Genomic DNA, 15,426 nt, shown 5'->3' on the forward strand with positions numbered 1-15,426 from the left:
AATAAATTAGCTATGTTTTATCTTTTAATTTTTTCCATTTTTATGTACTTTATCTTAACTCTGTATATCCATTAATGCTGTTATGATTATTTTTATATTTTATTGGGTTATAGTTGCTTTACAATGTTGTGTTAGTGTCTGCTGTATGACAAAGTGAAGAGAATGGGGGTGGAGTGAAAGGAAGGTGCAAAAGGGAGGGATATATGGCTATGCTGTAATTAATCTGACTTTGAGAAAGTCATCTCTCCTTTCTGTATTCTAGTTTCCTCTTTTGCAAAAGGGAGATAGAACAATATGATCTCTAAAATTCAGCCCCTTCCTAACTCCCAGCTCTTTGGTCCTATGCTTAAATAATTTGGGGTTATGGATAATGCAATTGTAGGGACTTGAAAATAGAATGCAAGGGATTTGTAGTAAAAGCTATTTTTGGAATAAGGGGAATAAAATATGATTACAAAGGACTGAAGTAAGATAAATACTAATTTATACATGTGATATGGGCTTCCCAGATGACTCAGTGGTAAAGAATCTACCTGCCAATACAGGATACCTAGGTTTAATTCCTGGATCAGGAAGATCCCCTGGAGAAAAGAGTAGCAACCCACTGTAATATTCTTGCTGGGAGAACCCAATAGACAGAGGAGTCTGGCGGGCTATAGTCCACAGAGTCGGACACAGCTTAGTGACTGAAAAATAAAAACAATACATGCGGTAGATTTTATAAGAGCTCTGACAACAATATCAGGAAACCAATGGGAGGGGATGAGTAACTGGTAAGTTAAGGAGCTCTGTAAGTCATCTAAATTATCATAATTTTTCCATTAGCCACCATGGTTGCAATGTATCAGGCATTGTGCTAAGTATCTGGAAGATGGGGCATAATATGAGATTTCTTTCACTTTACAGAGAGTTGCTTTGGGATCATAAGATGTATGCATGAAAAGTAATTGCAGTACATTTCAGAATATAATTGGAGGAAAAGTGAGGAAGTGCTACTGGGAATTTAGAAGCAGGAAAGGCCAGTGTTTACCTTGGATGGTCAAGGGAAAATGTGAGGAAACTTGAGCCAGAAAATGGTTTAGGTGTCTACAGGTTAACTTTGGATAAAGTATATTCTAGTAAGGGTACATGGCCAACAAAAAATCAAGGCTGAAGACAGGAACCGATTTGGTAAACAGTGAGATCCTTATGACATGAAAATTATGTCTAAATATATGAATTTGTCCTAGAGCAATGTTTTTGTTTTTTGTTTTTTGTTTTTCCCCCCACAGAGTAAAAACTAAGAATAGTGGGTGAAACTCAGATTTCAGGTCCATAGGAGTGTTAGTTACTCAGTTGTGTCTGATTCTTTGTGACCCCAGGGACTATATATAGCCTGCCAGGCTCCTTTGTCCACGGGATTCTCCAGGCAAGAATACTGGCGTGGGTTGCCATTTCCTTCCTCCAGGGAAGGAAGCAGCTTTATGTTTATGAACCATAAACAACAATAAGAAAGAACTGTCATATGGTGCAAGGACCTTCTGGCACTATCAGCCTACGCAGAAGTTTAGTGCCCATTTGTGAGGTGATGCCAAGAGGATAGGTTCCTACATAGCTGAGAAGATCTGAGTTTTCACTGCTTTGAATAAAAATGAAAACTATACAGACAGTATAAAGTTTGGTTCAGAATGTTTCTTTTTATTCTTTATTTCAGCTTTCCTTCTTTTTACAGATATTAAAAGATCTTTCATTTTTATCAGTTAATGGAATCTTTGACACCCTTAAAATATTCATAGTCATACAATGAAATCCAAAATTATGGAGGTCACTAGAGGGAGTGATCAGAGAAGGCAATGGCACCCCACTCCAGTACTCTTGACTGGAAAATCCCATGGATAGAGGAGCCTGGTAGGCTGCAGTCCATGGGGTCGCTGAGAGTTAGACACAACTGAGGAACTTCATTTTCACTTTTCACTTTTATGCATTGGAGAAGGAAATGGCAACCCACTCCAGTGTTCTTGCCTGGAGAATCCCAGGGACAGGGGAGCCTGGTGGGCTGCCGTCTATGGGGTCACACAGAATCAGACACGACTGAAGCAACTTAGCAGCAGTAGCAGCAGAGGGAGTGATATTTCCTAATGCTTTTTTCAACACTGACTCAAAATCTCTTGGTGCAGAAACTGAATTATAGCAGCATTTAAAAATTATAAAAGAAAATGAAATAAAACAACTATGCAAGGGGAAAAACATCAGTTTTTTTTTTGTTTTTTTTTTTTTTTTTTTGCCATATTGACTGGGTATGAGGGAATTGGTCAAAATCTCTGTAATTGTGAACTGAGAAATTGAATGAGTACAGAGGTGCTGGTTTTCAGTGGGAAATATGCTTGACCTGGACATGGTGACTTTGATTTCCCAGGCAGAGTATCCAAGGAGCTAATGACAGCAGGTCATCATTAAGAAATGAAGCAAAGCAGTTTGAGAATACTGTGAGTCTTTGGAGTCAAGTGGAAACTTTACCTTCTGAGAAAGGAAAGGGCAAGATATTGGCTTCTAACATTCAGTCTTGAGGCTGCAGCCATGAATATCTGAAAGTTTAGTTAAGGTCTCTACACAACATATCTGTGAGTGGAATTGGGAGGCCAGATATGGAGAGGAGCAGTTCTGGGAATGGTGTTTTATATTTAAATTTAAAGGAATGGAATGTAAAACATCTAGGAAAGAAAGGATCCGAGTTAGATAAAAATGTGGGGATAATTTTTTAGAGGTGATATGCCTACATCCAAGATTTGAAACAGTAAGAAGGCAGAATTGGGCAGTGGACAGACATGAATTCAAAGTTAAAAAAAAAACTAAACAAAGAGGAAATCTCTTGATAGTAAAATGATTTTGCTGAATCAGAGTCATCCATAGAAGAGTTCTGTCTAGAAGTAGTCCTCTGGTATCTTAGTGGAGAAACATTCACATTAATTCTTGGAATGAAAAAGGTTTTGATATAAGAGGTGGCCATGCTACTTGAATTTAGAAGAAAACCCTAAGAACAAAGCAGAGTAAATAATATTAGCTTGGATGGGATAAGAGGGGTCTGGAGAGGGAAGATGTGATAAGAAGCTTGGAGGGCAGAAAGAGGAGACCTTTCATAACACTTTGCTTTTATACAAGTATTCCTTTGTGCCTAGAATACTTTAATTTTTCCATCTAGAAAATTCTGACAGTTTTTCATTTCAAATGAAATTGTGCCTTCTATGAGGTTTTCCTGAACTCCATTTCCAGCCCATAGGTCATTTACTACTCTTCCAACTCTTACTGTATATGCAAATACGTGTTTATCTTTATAAATTTGCTTTTTCATTTAACAAGTATTTGCTGAATTGTCATCATGTTTGAGACACAACTCTGAACACTTGAAGTATATCAGCGAACTAAACAACAAAATCCCTTGATCTCACAGAGTTTATATTCTCACAAAGGAGAGAAACAATAAGTAAATAATTGGGATAATAACTAAGTATATTTTATAATATGTTAAAGATGATAAGTACCACTGGAAACAATTTAAAAGTAAAGTAGAGGAAGGTGATTTCAGTACAGGATATGGATGTAAGGAAGGAGGGAGACTGCAGTTTTATTTAGGGTGGTTCAGGTAGAGCTGACTGAGAGAGTTAGATTTGGCCAAAAACTTGTAATAAATGAAAAAGATATCCAAGTGGATATTTGGTGGGAAAAACAAAAAAAAAGTTTAGGAAGAGGAAACATCCACAGCAAAGACTGTAAAATATCAAGCCACAGAAGAAAGGAAAAGAAAGACCTGATTTAATAACTTAGAAGGATAATTCAGGTTGCTGCATCAGCATGCGGGTGTTGATGAACAAATGCAAATAAGAATATCTGTTAGGAGACAATTACAGTAACAAAGGTGCATGATGACAGTGGCTTAATTCAGGTGAAAAATAGATCCTGGATGTACGAGAGAAAGGTGGAAACACATGATGACTGCGAGAATTTTGGCCCACTAGCTGAGAGATTGCAATTGCCATCATTTGAGATGGGGAAGACTATGGCAGTGCCCACAGAAATTCATTTGGAGATGGCTGCTAAATGACTGAGCTTCCCTGGTGGCTCAGAGGTTAAAACGTCTGCCTGGAATGCAGGAGACCCTGGTTCGATCCCTAAGTCTGGAAGATCCCCTGGAGAAGGAAATGGCAGCCCACTCCAGTACTCTTGCTTGAAGAATCCCTTGGGGGAGGAGCCTGGTGGGCTACAGTCCATGGGGTCGCAAAGAGTTGGACACGACTGAGCGACTTCACTCACTTACTCACTAAATGATTAATAGGAGATGTGCACAGGCAGTTGAATAAGGGAGGGAAATGAAAGGGAGAGAAATGTTGGTTGGATATTCATTTAGAAATCAACACATATATGGAGTTTTAAGCTTTAGCACTGGATGACATTAACAAAGCAGTGAGTTTACAAAGAAATGAGAAAAGAAAAATAAATGCTGACCTCTGCAAACTATGGCATTAAAAAGGTAGGGCAAAGAGAAAACTTCCTCTAAGGTAGAAAGAAACCTAAAGTATAGCATCCTGAGGACCAAGTGATGAGAATGTGTCAAGAGGCAGGATAGATCACCTCCATGAAGAATGGCTGAGAGTCCAAGTAAGCAAAGGAATAAGAGATGACAATTGGATTTATAAAATCTTAGCTAATTAGTGGCTATAGGATGGAGGCTTTGCTGGAGAGGATGTGGTGAAGATTTAATTAGAATGAGTTTAAGAGTGAAGTAAGTCAGACAGAGAAAGGGAAATATTGTACCTTATCACTTATATGTGGAAGATAAAAAAAAGTGATACAAATATACTTACTTACAAAACAGAAAAAGACTCACAGACTTAAATTCAGTGAGGAAGCCCGAGAGGGATAGCTAGGGATTGACGTGTACACAATGCTGTTTTTAGAATGAATAACAAACAAGGACCTACTGTGGAGCACAGGGAACTCTATTCAATATTATGTAACAGTCAAAATGGGAAGAGAATTTGAAAAGAACAGATACATGTGTATGTAAACTGAATCACTTTGTTGTACACCTGACTCTAACATCCTTGTTAATCAAGTGTACATCAATAGAATAGTAAGAGAGGAATTAGAGGCAGTAAATATAGGCAGCTTATATATGGGAAGTTTATTACAGTGACAGAGAAGGGAATGGAGCTGTGGCAATGGGGTAATTGAATCAAGAGATTCACTTTTTGTGTTTTTCTGTTTTGTTTTGTTTCTTTCTTTCTTTTTTTTTAAATTCCTTAACAAGTGAGAATAGTGGCATATTTCCATGAAGACAGAATGTTCTAATAAACAGTTATAAAGTAATTAGTTGGCTCTCCATTTTCTCTATTAGAATATTAGTTTGTCAACTTCAGATGCCATATGTTCTAGGTATTAATATAATGCTTACACACAAAAAATGTTCAGTTAACTTTTGCTACATTGACCTCAACACAGTGAAATACAAATATTTACCATCTGTGAAGCAACAAATCAGAAACATGCATTTGAAGTTGGTGGAGGGGGAAAGTGGTAAGAAGAATTGATAAAGTGGCCACAGTATGGAGTAGAAATGCAGAGATAGATTTGCCTTCCAGTTTTTGGTGGCTCTTTTATTTACTTAATCCCCCCCACCCCCCTTTTCCTTGGCTAGGATTCTCACCAATGTCCAAAAGAGGTGAAACTCTGATCTACCAGCTTGAAAGAAGCTGTTAGACCTGTGTTTCTATAAGAAAATGGAATGGAGCTGGGGGTGAAAGCATTGATTCTTTGGTGTCCAGAAAATTGAAGAAGAAAATGAATTAAAATTGGAAATAAAAATGTATGGTTCAAATGATGTAATCTTAGTGGAGTGAACTACTACAGTACTAATACAGTGAACTACAGTATTTTATTAATATAAATGATGATTTACACTCCACACAAGGAAATGTACATAAATTATGATATGAATCTGGTTGAGGAATATTTAAATTTTTAAAACCCCTATAGATTCTATTGGAGAAGGCAGTGGCACCCCACTCCAGTATTCTTGCCTGGAAAATCCCATGGATGGAGGAGCCTGGTAGGCTGCAGTCCATGAGGTTGCTAGGGGTCGGACACGACTGAGAGACTTCACTTTGATTTTTCACTTACATGCATTGGAGAAGGAAATGGCAACCCACTCCAGGATTCTTGCCTGGAGAATCCCAGGGGCAGGGGAGCCTGGCTGGTTTCTGTCTACGGGGTTGCACAGAGTTGGACACGACTGAAGCGACTTAGCAGCAGCAGCAGTAGCAGCATAGATTCTATGAAGAAAGATAAATTTGTTATAGAATGGATTACAGTGGCCAAAAATGGGTTGTGTAATTAAGGAAGACAATTTAAGTCTGATTATAAGAGCGGATACTCTGAAGGAGGCTGTTGACAACTGTTCGGGGGACGGATAGAAATTCTGGCTTCGTAGAGCATGTAGGAAGATCACTTATTCTGGAGGTGCAGGGGAAGGACAAATGGACTTTGAGCATTTCCTTCTTCTTAGATATTCTTTGGCTCAACATTGTTTCTCATCCCTCCATTCTTTACATTCCAGGGATATGAATGGAGAGCGATGAAGCCCGGGAATTGGAGCCAGGTAACAGAGTTCATCATCTTGGGCTTTCCCCATCTTCAAGGTGTTCAGACTTTTCTTTTCCTCTTGTTATTCTTAATCTACCTCACTACCATCCTGGGAAATCTGCTGATATTCTTGGTGGTCTTCCTGGACTCCCGGCTCCACACACCCATGTACCTCTTTGTTAGCATACTCTCCTTATTGGAGCTTGGCTACACAGCTGCCACCATCCCCAAGATGCTGTCGAACTTGCTCAGTGAAAAGAAGACCATTTCTTTCTCTGGATGCCTTCTGCAAATCTACTTCTTCCACTCTCTTGGGGCTACTGAATGCTATCTTCTCACAGCTATGGCTTATGACAGATACTTAGCCATCTGTCAGCCCCTCCACTACCCTACTCGCATGACCCCAGCACTCTGTGTCAAGATTGCTGTTGGCTGTTGGTTGGGAGGATTGGCTGGGCCAGTGGCTGAAATTTCCCTGGTCTCTAACCTCCCTTTTTGTGGTCCCAATCGTATTCAGCACATCTTTTGTGATTTCCCTCCTGTTCTGAGCTTGGCTTGTACTGACACATCAATCAATGTCCTAGTGGACTTTGTTATCAATTCTTGCAAGATCCTGGCCACCTTTCTGTTAATCCTCAGCTCCTATGTGCACATCATCTGCACAGTGCTCAGCATTCCTTCAGCTGCAGGCAAGAGGAAGGCCTTCTCCACATGTGCCTCCCACCTCACTGTGGTCCTCATCTTCTATGGGAGCATCCTCTTCATGTATGTGCGGCTGAAGAAGAGCTACTCCCTGGACTATGACCGGGCCCTGGCTGTGGTCTACTCGGTGCTCACACCCTTCCTCAACCCCTTTATCTATAGCTTGCGCAACAAGGAGATCAAGGAGGCTGTGAGAAGGCAGTTAAAGAGGACGAGGATACTGGAGTGAAGCTGGAGGAAGCAGGCCAAGTGTGAAGCTGAGGAAATGGTGACCTTGGGGGTCCTCAGTAGTTATAGATGAAATACAAACTGTTCAAGGATTTTCTACATGGGCTACTGAACTGGGGCAAATGCTGCCTAGTTTATAGTAATAGTACAGCTATTATAATGTCTGCTGCAACCACATGTGACTTGGGATCAGAGACTGGCAATCCTCTCTAGAAATATGATACAGTGCTGTGATTTTCAAATCTTGGATGTTTGCACACCATACTTTGGATGTTGATCGAATCTATGTCTTCCTTATATATAAGTCTTTCAGATTACTTGATTTAACATGAATACATTTCATCAGATGATCGAAAATAAAATTTCCTAAATACAGAATGGGAGAGACTAGAGATCTCTTCAAGAAAATTAGAGATACCAAGGGAATATTTCATGCAAAGATGGGCTCGATAAAGGACAGAAATGGTATGGACCTAACAGAAGCAGAAGATATTAAGAAGAGGTGGCAAGAATACACAGAAGAACTGTACAAAAAAGATCTTCACGACCCAGATAATCACAATGGTGTGATCACTCATCTAGAGCCAGACATCCTGGAATGTGAAGTCAAGTGGGCCTTAGAAAACATCACTACGAACAGAACTAGTGGAAGTGATGGAATTCCAGTGGAGCTATTTCAAATCCTGAAAGATGATGCTGTGAAAGTGCTGCACTCAATATGCCAGTGAATTTGGAAAGCTCAGCAGTGGCCACAGGACTGGAAAAGGTCAGTTTTCATTCCAATCCAAAAGAAAGGCACTGCCAAAGAATGCTCTAACTACCACACAATTGCACTCATCTCACATGCTAGTAAAGTAATGCTGAAAATTCTCCAAGCCAGGTTTAAGCAATACATGAACCATGAACTTCCTGATGTTCAAGCTGGTTTTAGAAAAGGCAGAGGAACCAGAGATCAAATTGCCAACATCAGCTGGATCATGGAAAAAGCAAGAGAGTTCCAGAAAAATATCTATTTCTGCTTTATTGACTATGCCAAAGCCTTTGACTGTATGCATCACAATAAACCGTGAAAAATTCTGAGAGAGATGGGAATACCAGACCACCTGACCTGCCTCTTGAGAAATCTGTATTCAGGTCAGGAAGCAACAGTTAGAACTGGACATGGAACAACAGACTGGTTCTAAATAGGAAAAGGAGTACGTCAAGGCTATATACTGTCACCCTGCTTATTTAACTTCTATGCAGAGCACATCATGAGAAATGCTGGGCTGGAAGAAACACAAGCTGGAATCAAGATTGCCGGGAAAAATATCAATAACCTCAGATATGCAGATGACACCACCCTTATGGCAGAAAGTGAAGAGGAACTCAAAAGCCTCTTGATGAGAGTGAAAGAGGAGAGTGAAAATGTTGCCTGAAAGCTCAACATTCAGAAAATGAAGATCATAGTATCCAGTCCCATCACTTCATGGCAAATAGATGGGGAAAACAGTGGAAACAGTGTCAGACTTTATTTTTGGGGGCTCCAAAATAACTGCAGATGGTGATTGCAGCCATGAAATTAGAAGATGCCTACTCCTTGGAAGAAAAGTTATGACCAACCTAGATAGCATATTCAAAAGCAGAGACATTACTTTGTCAACAAATGTCTGTCTAGTCAAGGCCATGGTTTTTCCTGTGGTCATGTATGGATGTGAGAGTTGGATTGTGAAGAAGGCTGAGTGCTGAAGAATTCATACTTTTGAACTGTGGTGTTGGAGAAGACTCTTGAGAGTCTCTTGGACTGCAAGGAGATCCAACCAGTCCATTCTGAAGGAGATCAGCCCTGGGATTTCTTTGGAAGGAATGATGCTGAAGCTGAAACTCCAGTACTTTGGCCACCTCATGCGAAGAGCTGACTCATTGGAAAAGACTCTGATGCTGGGAGGGATTGGGGGCAGGAGGAGAAGGGGACGACAGAGGATGAGATGTCTGGATGGCATCACCAACTCAATGGACATGAGTCTGAGTGAACTCTGGGTGTTGGTGATGGACAGGGAGCCCTGGCGTGCTGTGATTCATGGGGTCGCAAAGAGTCAGACACGACTGAGCGACTGAACTGAACTGAAAATACAGCTTAGGGGAAAAAAAGGTATTTCATGTATCATTTACAATCATTTCATGTATATTGAACATCTATGTATTAAAATGAAAAACACTGATGTAGTAGAGAAAAGCTTTCTTTCAACATCACATATATCTAGGTTTAAATTCTAGTTCATTTAATCAGTTATTAAATACATAATTTCTATAACTCAAACTTTCTTAATTGATGAGTCAACTTCATCATTTGTTATTTTTGAAGGTTGTTTTGAGGATTACTGATAAGGTCTATAAACCACAGTATAAAATGTCTGGCATAAACTGATAATAAAAAAAAGAGTTACATTTATTTTATTTCTTTAACTGTGCCCAGACCTCTCATCATTACTCTGTTAGAAAAATATCCAGGAAAAGATAGTTAAGCAAAAATATTTCCCAGATATTTTTCTTAAAAGGAAAATAGGGGTAAACTAGCCAGAAGGAGAATTTGTGAGATGTGTTTATCTCAGTGGTCTTAATATCTGTTCCCAGTAAAAAGTGTGAAAATGAAGGAGTCTGTGGCAGGAAATAGGATGACTTTTTATTTTGGACTACTTTATTTCATTTCAAGCTAATTACTTCCCTTAATATATGAAAAATAATCCTATGGTTTAGCATCTGAGAAATTCAAGTCTTTAATTATTATTTGGTGTTAGGGATTATTTATATATTGGCTATCTACTGTTGGTAGATTATCAAATGTTGACTGTAAGAAAATACTTAATTCTGTGTAGAATTACATAGATCGACAAAATAAAGAGCCCAAAGTATCTGTATTTATGCAATCTTCCATGTGTCTATTCAGCACATATTTATTTAGCTATTAGTGTATATTAAATGCTGTGCTAAACTTTACATAAAATGATGATCTACAAAGTAGATGTTACTCTGTTTTTCTTTAAGTTCTTGTTCTTAGAAATGTTTTCAAAGAGTTGAAGATTCTAGACATTAAATTTGTGCTCAATTTGCAATTAGTTACAATTAATTTATTTAAGTTGTGGCAATTAGTAATTGCCACTCTCTTCCCAGGTGATGCTACTGGTAAAGAACTTGCCTGTCAATACAGGAGATATAAGAGACATGGGTTTGGTTCCTGGGTTTGCAAGATCCCCTGAAAGAGGGCATAGCAACCCTCTCTAGTACACTTGCCTGGAGAATCCCATCTACAGAGGAGCCTGGCAGGCTACAGTCCACAGGGTCTCAAAGAGTTGGCCATCACTAAAGTGACTTAGCATGCACACATGCAATCTCTACTCAAATAAGTTACATTAAAATGAAAACTGAAGGATAAATCACAATTAGACATATTTATGAAAGCAGTAATTGCAATAGTTATTTCTATTTTACAGAACTGGAAATTTAGACTTAGATAAAACAACTGCCAAAACTATAGAGCAAGTCAGAATCAGGGGCTCTGCATATGAAAACAAAGTCTCTTAAACAAATTCTATTTCAAAATATAGATATTTTACTGATTAATTTCTCTAAACATAGTGATTTTAAGTGGATGGGAGGGATGGATTGGGAAGAGATTATTGAAAGGAGATAATATTATCAACAGTAAATGTTATCTCTTGGATCTTTTTTACTTTACCCTGCATGGAAGTTGTTAGTCCAAAGATATAAGATATATGGGATGGGAAGCAGTGTAGCAAAATGAATAATAAAAAGTTTATTTTTAAAGGAAAAATAAGTATTGAATTCAGGAATATCACTGGCTAAACTGATTTAAACCAGGGTTTTGCACAACCAACCAGCTTTATGCCGACCTGGTGCTTTGTTCCCTGGAGAAATGAAATGTAAATGCAGACAATGAGGTTCTCCAATCACAGTTTTAGAGAAGTAGTGTTTAATTCCAAGCTCTGATGGTACTGACTATTTTGCTAAAGGGTTTAGCTATAGCTCTGGTCATTTATCAGTTTCAAAATGTAAAGAATTATGTCTTCTGAAAGACAGTAAATTTCCAACATGGGGAGACATGATCACATCTTAGCCAGGACTCTGTAATCTATGTGTTCAATGGCAAGGTGTTCTTTAGTTTGTGCCAAAAGTTCATACAACAATTACAGTGCTTGGCCTTGGGTAACTCATGTTATGAAATTTGGGTAATTCAGCTTCTGCTACTGGGATTTCAGAAGCAAAAACTAAAGATTGAATGGCATTCCCTAGAGATGTACAAGATGAGGGGCCTGGAAGTAATTTTAAGTTTAGAACAATAATAAAAGTAAAAAAAAAAATTGATTAATAGTAACTAATATTTGGTAAGCACTATAGACATTGTGCTCAGCATTTTATACACCTTACAGCATTTAATCCTCAAAAGCCTTGAAGATCCCATATTATAGATAGTGACACTGTAGCTCAGGACACCTATGCTAGTTCCCCATGGTTGTAAAGCTGGCAAGTGGAAAAGTAAAGATTCATGTTCAGACAGTATGATCTCAAATTCTCAGTTTTAGACCACATTAAGTTTACTCTAATAAGGAGAAGCAATCTGAAAATTAGAGCTATCCAACATTGTAGGAGACCACCTTGGTTAAGTGTTCAAGCAGACATTAGATTACATTTGTTCAGATGTGCTGAATAATAATTCCTCATCAGATGTAGAGATAACTTGATGTCTCCAAAAGTAACTTTGGAGTTCAGAACAAATGGGGAAAATAGCTACTCTCTTGTTCTAATGACTTTAAACAGAAAGCAAAGGCACTATTATACATAGGAGATACTCTTATCCTGAAATAGAGCTGGGTCTAGGAAATAGTCAAGAGCATGAAGCAGTTAAGACTAATCATTAGCTTGATGATCATCTTAGACTAATCTTTATCTTAGTCTTGCTTCTCTGAATAATTCATCCACCTGTTTGACACATCCTCTATGCAGTACATGGATGCAGTTTCAAAAACGACAGAATGATCTCTGTTCGTCTCCAAGGCAAACCATTCAATATCATGGTAATCCAAGTCTATGCCCCAACCAGTAATGCTGAAGAAGCTGAAGTTGAAAGGTTCTATGAAGACCTACAAGAGCTTTTAGAACTAACACCCAAAAAAAGATGTCCTTTTCATTATAGGAGACTGGAATGCAAAAGTATGAAGTCAAACACCTGGAGAAACAGACAAATTTGGCTTTGGAATGTGGAATGAAGCAGGGCAAGGACTAATAGAGTTTTGCCAAGAAAAAGCACTGGTCATAGCAAACACCCTCTTCCAACAACACAAGAGAAGACTCTACACATGGACATCACCAGATGGTCAACACAGAAATCAGATTGATTATATTCTTTGCCTCCAAAGATGGAGAAGCTCTATACAGTCAACAAAAACAAGACCAGGAGCTGACTGTGGCTCAGAACATGAACTACTTATTGCCAAATTCAGACTTAAATTGAAGAAAGTAGGGAAAACTGCTAGACCATTCAGGTATGACCTAAATCAAATCCCTTTTGATTATACAGTGGAAGTGAGAAATAGGTTTAAGGGCCTAGATCTGATAGATAGAGTGCCTGATGAACTACGGAATGAGGTTTGTGACATTGTACAGGAGACAAGGATCAAGGCCATCCCCATGGAAAAGAAATGCAAAAAAGCAAAATGGCTGTCTGGGGAGGACTTACAAATAGCTATGAAAAGAAGAGAAGTGAAAAGCAAAAGAGAAGAGGAAAAATGTAAGCATCTGAATGCAGAGTTCCAAAGAACAGCAAGAAGAGATAAGAAAGCCTTGTTCAGCAATCAATGCAAGGAAATAGAGGAAAACAACAGAATGGGAAAGACTAGAGATCTCTTCAAGAAAATTAGAGATACCAAGGGAAAATTTCATGCAAAAGGCTTGATAAAGGATAGAAGTGGTATGGACATAACAGAAGCAGAAGATATTAAAAAGAGGTGGCAAGAATACACAGAAGAACTGTACAAAAAAAGATCTTCATGACCCGGATAATCATGATGGTGTGATCACTCATCTAGAGCCAGACATCCTGGAACGTGAAGTCAAGTGGGCCTTAGAAAACATCACTACAAACAAAGCTAGTGGAGGTGATGGAATTCCAATTGAGCTATTTCAAATCCTGAAAGATGATGCTGTGAAAGTGCTGCACTCAGTATGCCAGCAAATTTGGAAAACTCAGTAGTGTCCACAGGACTGAAAAATGTCAGTTTTCATTCCAATCCCAAAGAAAGGCATAGCCAAAGAATGCTCAAACTATTGCACAATTGCACTCATCTCACATGATAGTAAAGAAATGCTCAAAATTCTCCAAGCCAGGCTTCAGCAATACGTGAACCATGAACTTCCTGATGTTCAAGCTGGTTTTAGAAAAGACAGAGGAACCAGAGATCAAATTGCCAACATCTGCTGGATCATGGAAAAAGCAAGAGAGTTCCAGAAAAACATCTTTTTCTGACTTATTGACTATGCCAAAGCCTTTGACAGTGTGCATCACAATAAACTGTGGAAAATTCTGAAAGAGATGGGAATACCAGACCACCTGACCTGCCTCTTGAGAAATCTGTATTCAGGTCAGGAAGCAACAGTTAGAACTGGACATGGAACAACAGACTGGTTGCAAATAAGAAAAAGAGTACATCAAGGCTGTATATTGTCACCCTGTTTATTTAACTTCTATGCAGAGTACATCATGAGAAATGCTGGGCTGGAAGAAGCACAAGCTGGAATCAAGACTGCCGGGAGAAATATCAATAACCTCAGATATGCAGATGACACCACCCTTATGACAGAAAGTGAAGAGGAACTCAAAAGCCTCTTGATGAGAGTGAAAGAGGAGAGTGAAAAAGTTGGCTTAAACTCAACATTCAGAAAATGAAGATTATGGCATCCGTTCCCATCACTTCATGGGAAGTAGATGGGGAAACAGTGTCAGACTTTATTTTTGGGGGCTCCAAAATCACTGCAGATGGTGACTGCAGCCACGAAATTAAAAGATGCTTACTCCTTGCAAGAAAAGTTATGACCAACTTAGATAGCATATTCAAAAGCAGAGCCATTACTTTGCCGACTAAGGTCCATCTAGTCAAGGCTATGGTTTTTCCAATAGTCATGTATGGATGTGAGAGTTGGACTTTGAAGAAGGCTGAGTGCTGCAGAATTGATGCTTTTGAACTGTGGTGTTGGAGAAGACTCTTGAGAGTCCCTTGGACTGCAAGGAGATCCAACCAGTCCATTCTGAAGGAGATCAACCCTGGGATTTCTTTGGAAGGAATGATGCTAAAGCTGAAACTCCAGCACTTTGGCCACCTCATGCGAAGAGTTGACTCATTGGAAAAGACTTTGATGCTGGGAGGTATTAGGGTCAGCTGGAGAAGGGGACGACAGAGGATGAGATGGCTGGATGGCATCACTGACTCGATGGACATGAATCTGAGTGAACTCCAGGAGTTGGTGATGGACCAGGAGGCCTGGTGTGCTGTGATTCATGGGGTCACAAAGAGTCAGACACGACTGAGCGACTGAACTGAACTGAGGCTGATATGGATACTTGGTTTTTACCAAGACCATCTTTTCTCTCTCCTTCATTTGTTCACACAGGTATTGATCCACCTTTGTTAGTCAGCCCAGCTTCTCAATCAGTCAGTCACTTAGCCAACAGCAAACCTTGGATAGTCAACAGATGCTATGCTGAATGGTATAATATTCAGAGGATGAGGAAACTTTATCCCTGTGGATCCTTAGTCCAATGGGATATTTGGAGCAAGCTAGAAACAGCAAGAAAAACAAAAAGATAGAAAATAAGCCACATCAAAACAA

General features: G+C 39.1%; 1 protein-coding gene across 1 annotated transcript; it reads left to right on the forward strand.

Moving 5' to 3' along the window:
• The first annotated feature begins 6,607 nt into the window (after nt 1–6,607).
• On the forward strand, nt 6,608–7,546 carry LOC120855619 (olfactory receptor 6N1). Its single transcript, XM_040230162.1, has one exon. The coding sequence runs from the start codon at nt 6,608–6,610 to the stop codon at nt 7,544–7,546; it is 939 nt and encodes a 312-aa protein (XP_040086096.1).
• The last annotated feature ends 7,880 nt before the right edge of the window (nt 7,547–15,426 follow it).

Source organism: Oryx dammah, unplaced genomic scaffold (genome assembly GCF_014754425.2).
Source record: "Oryx dammah isolate SB20612 unplaced genomic scaffold, SCBI_Odam_1.1 HiC_scaffold_28, whole genome shotgun sequence".
Taxonomy (NCBI): Eukaryota; Metazoa; Chordata; class Mammalia; order Artiodactyla; family Bovidae; genus Oryx; species Oryx dammah.

Coding starts and splice junctions, on each gene's coding strand:
- LOC120855619 (XM_040230162.1), top strand. CDS start 6,608: ATGAAGCCCGGGAATTGGAGCCAGGTAACAGAGTTCATCATCTTGGGC.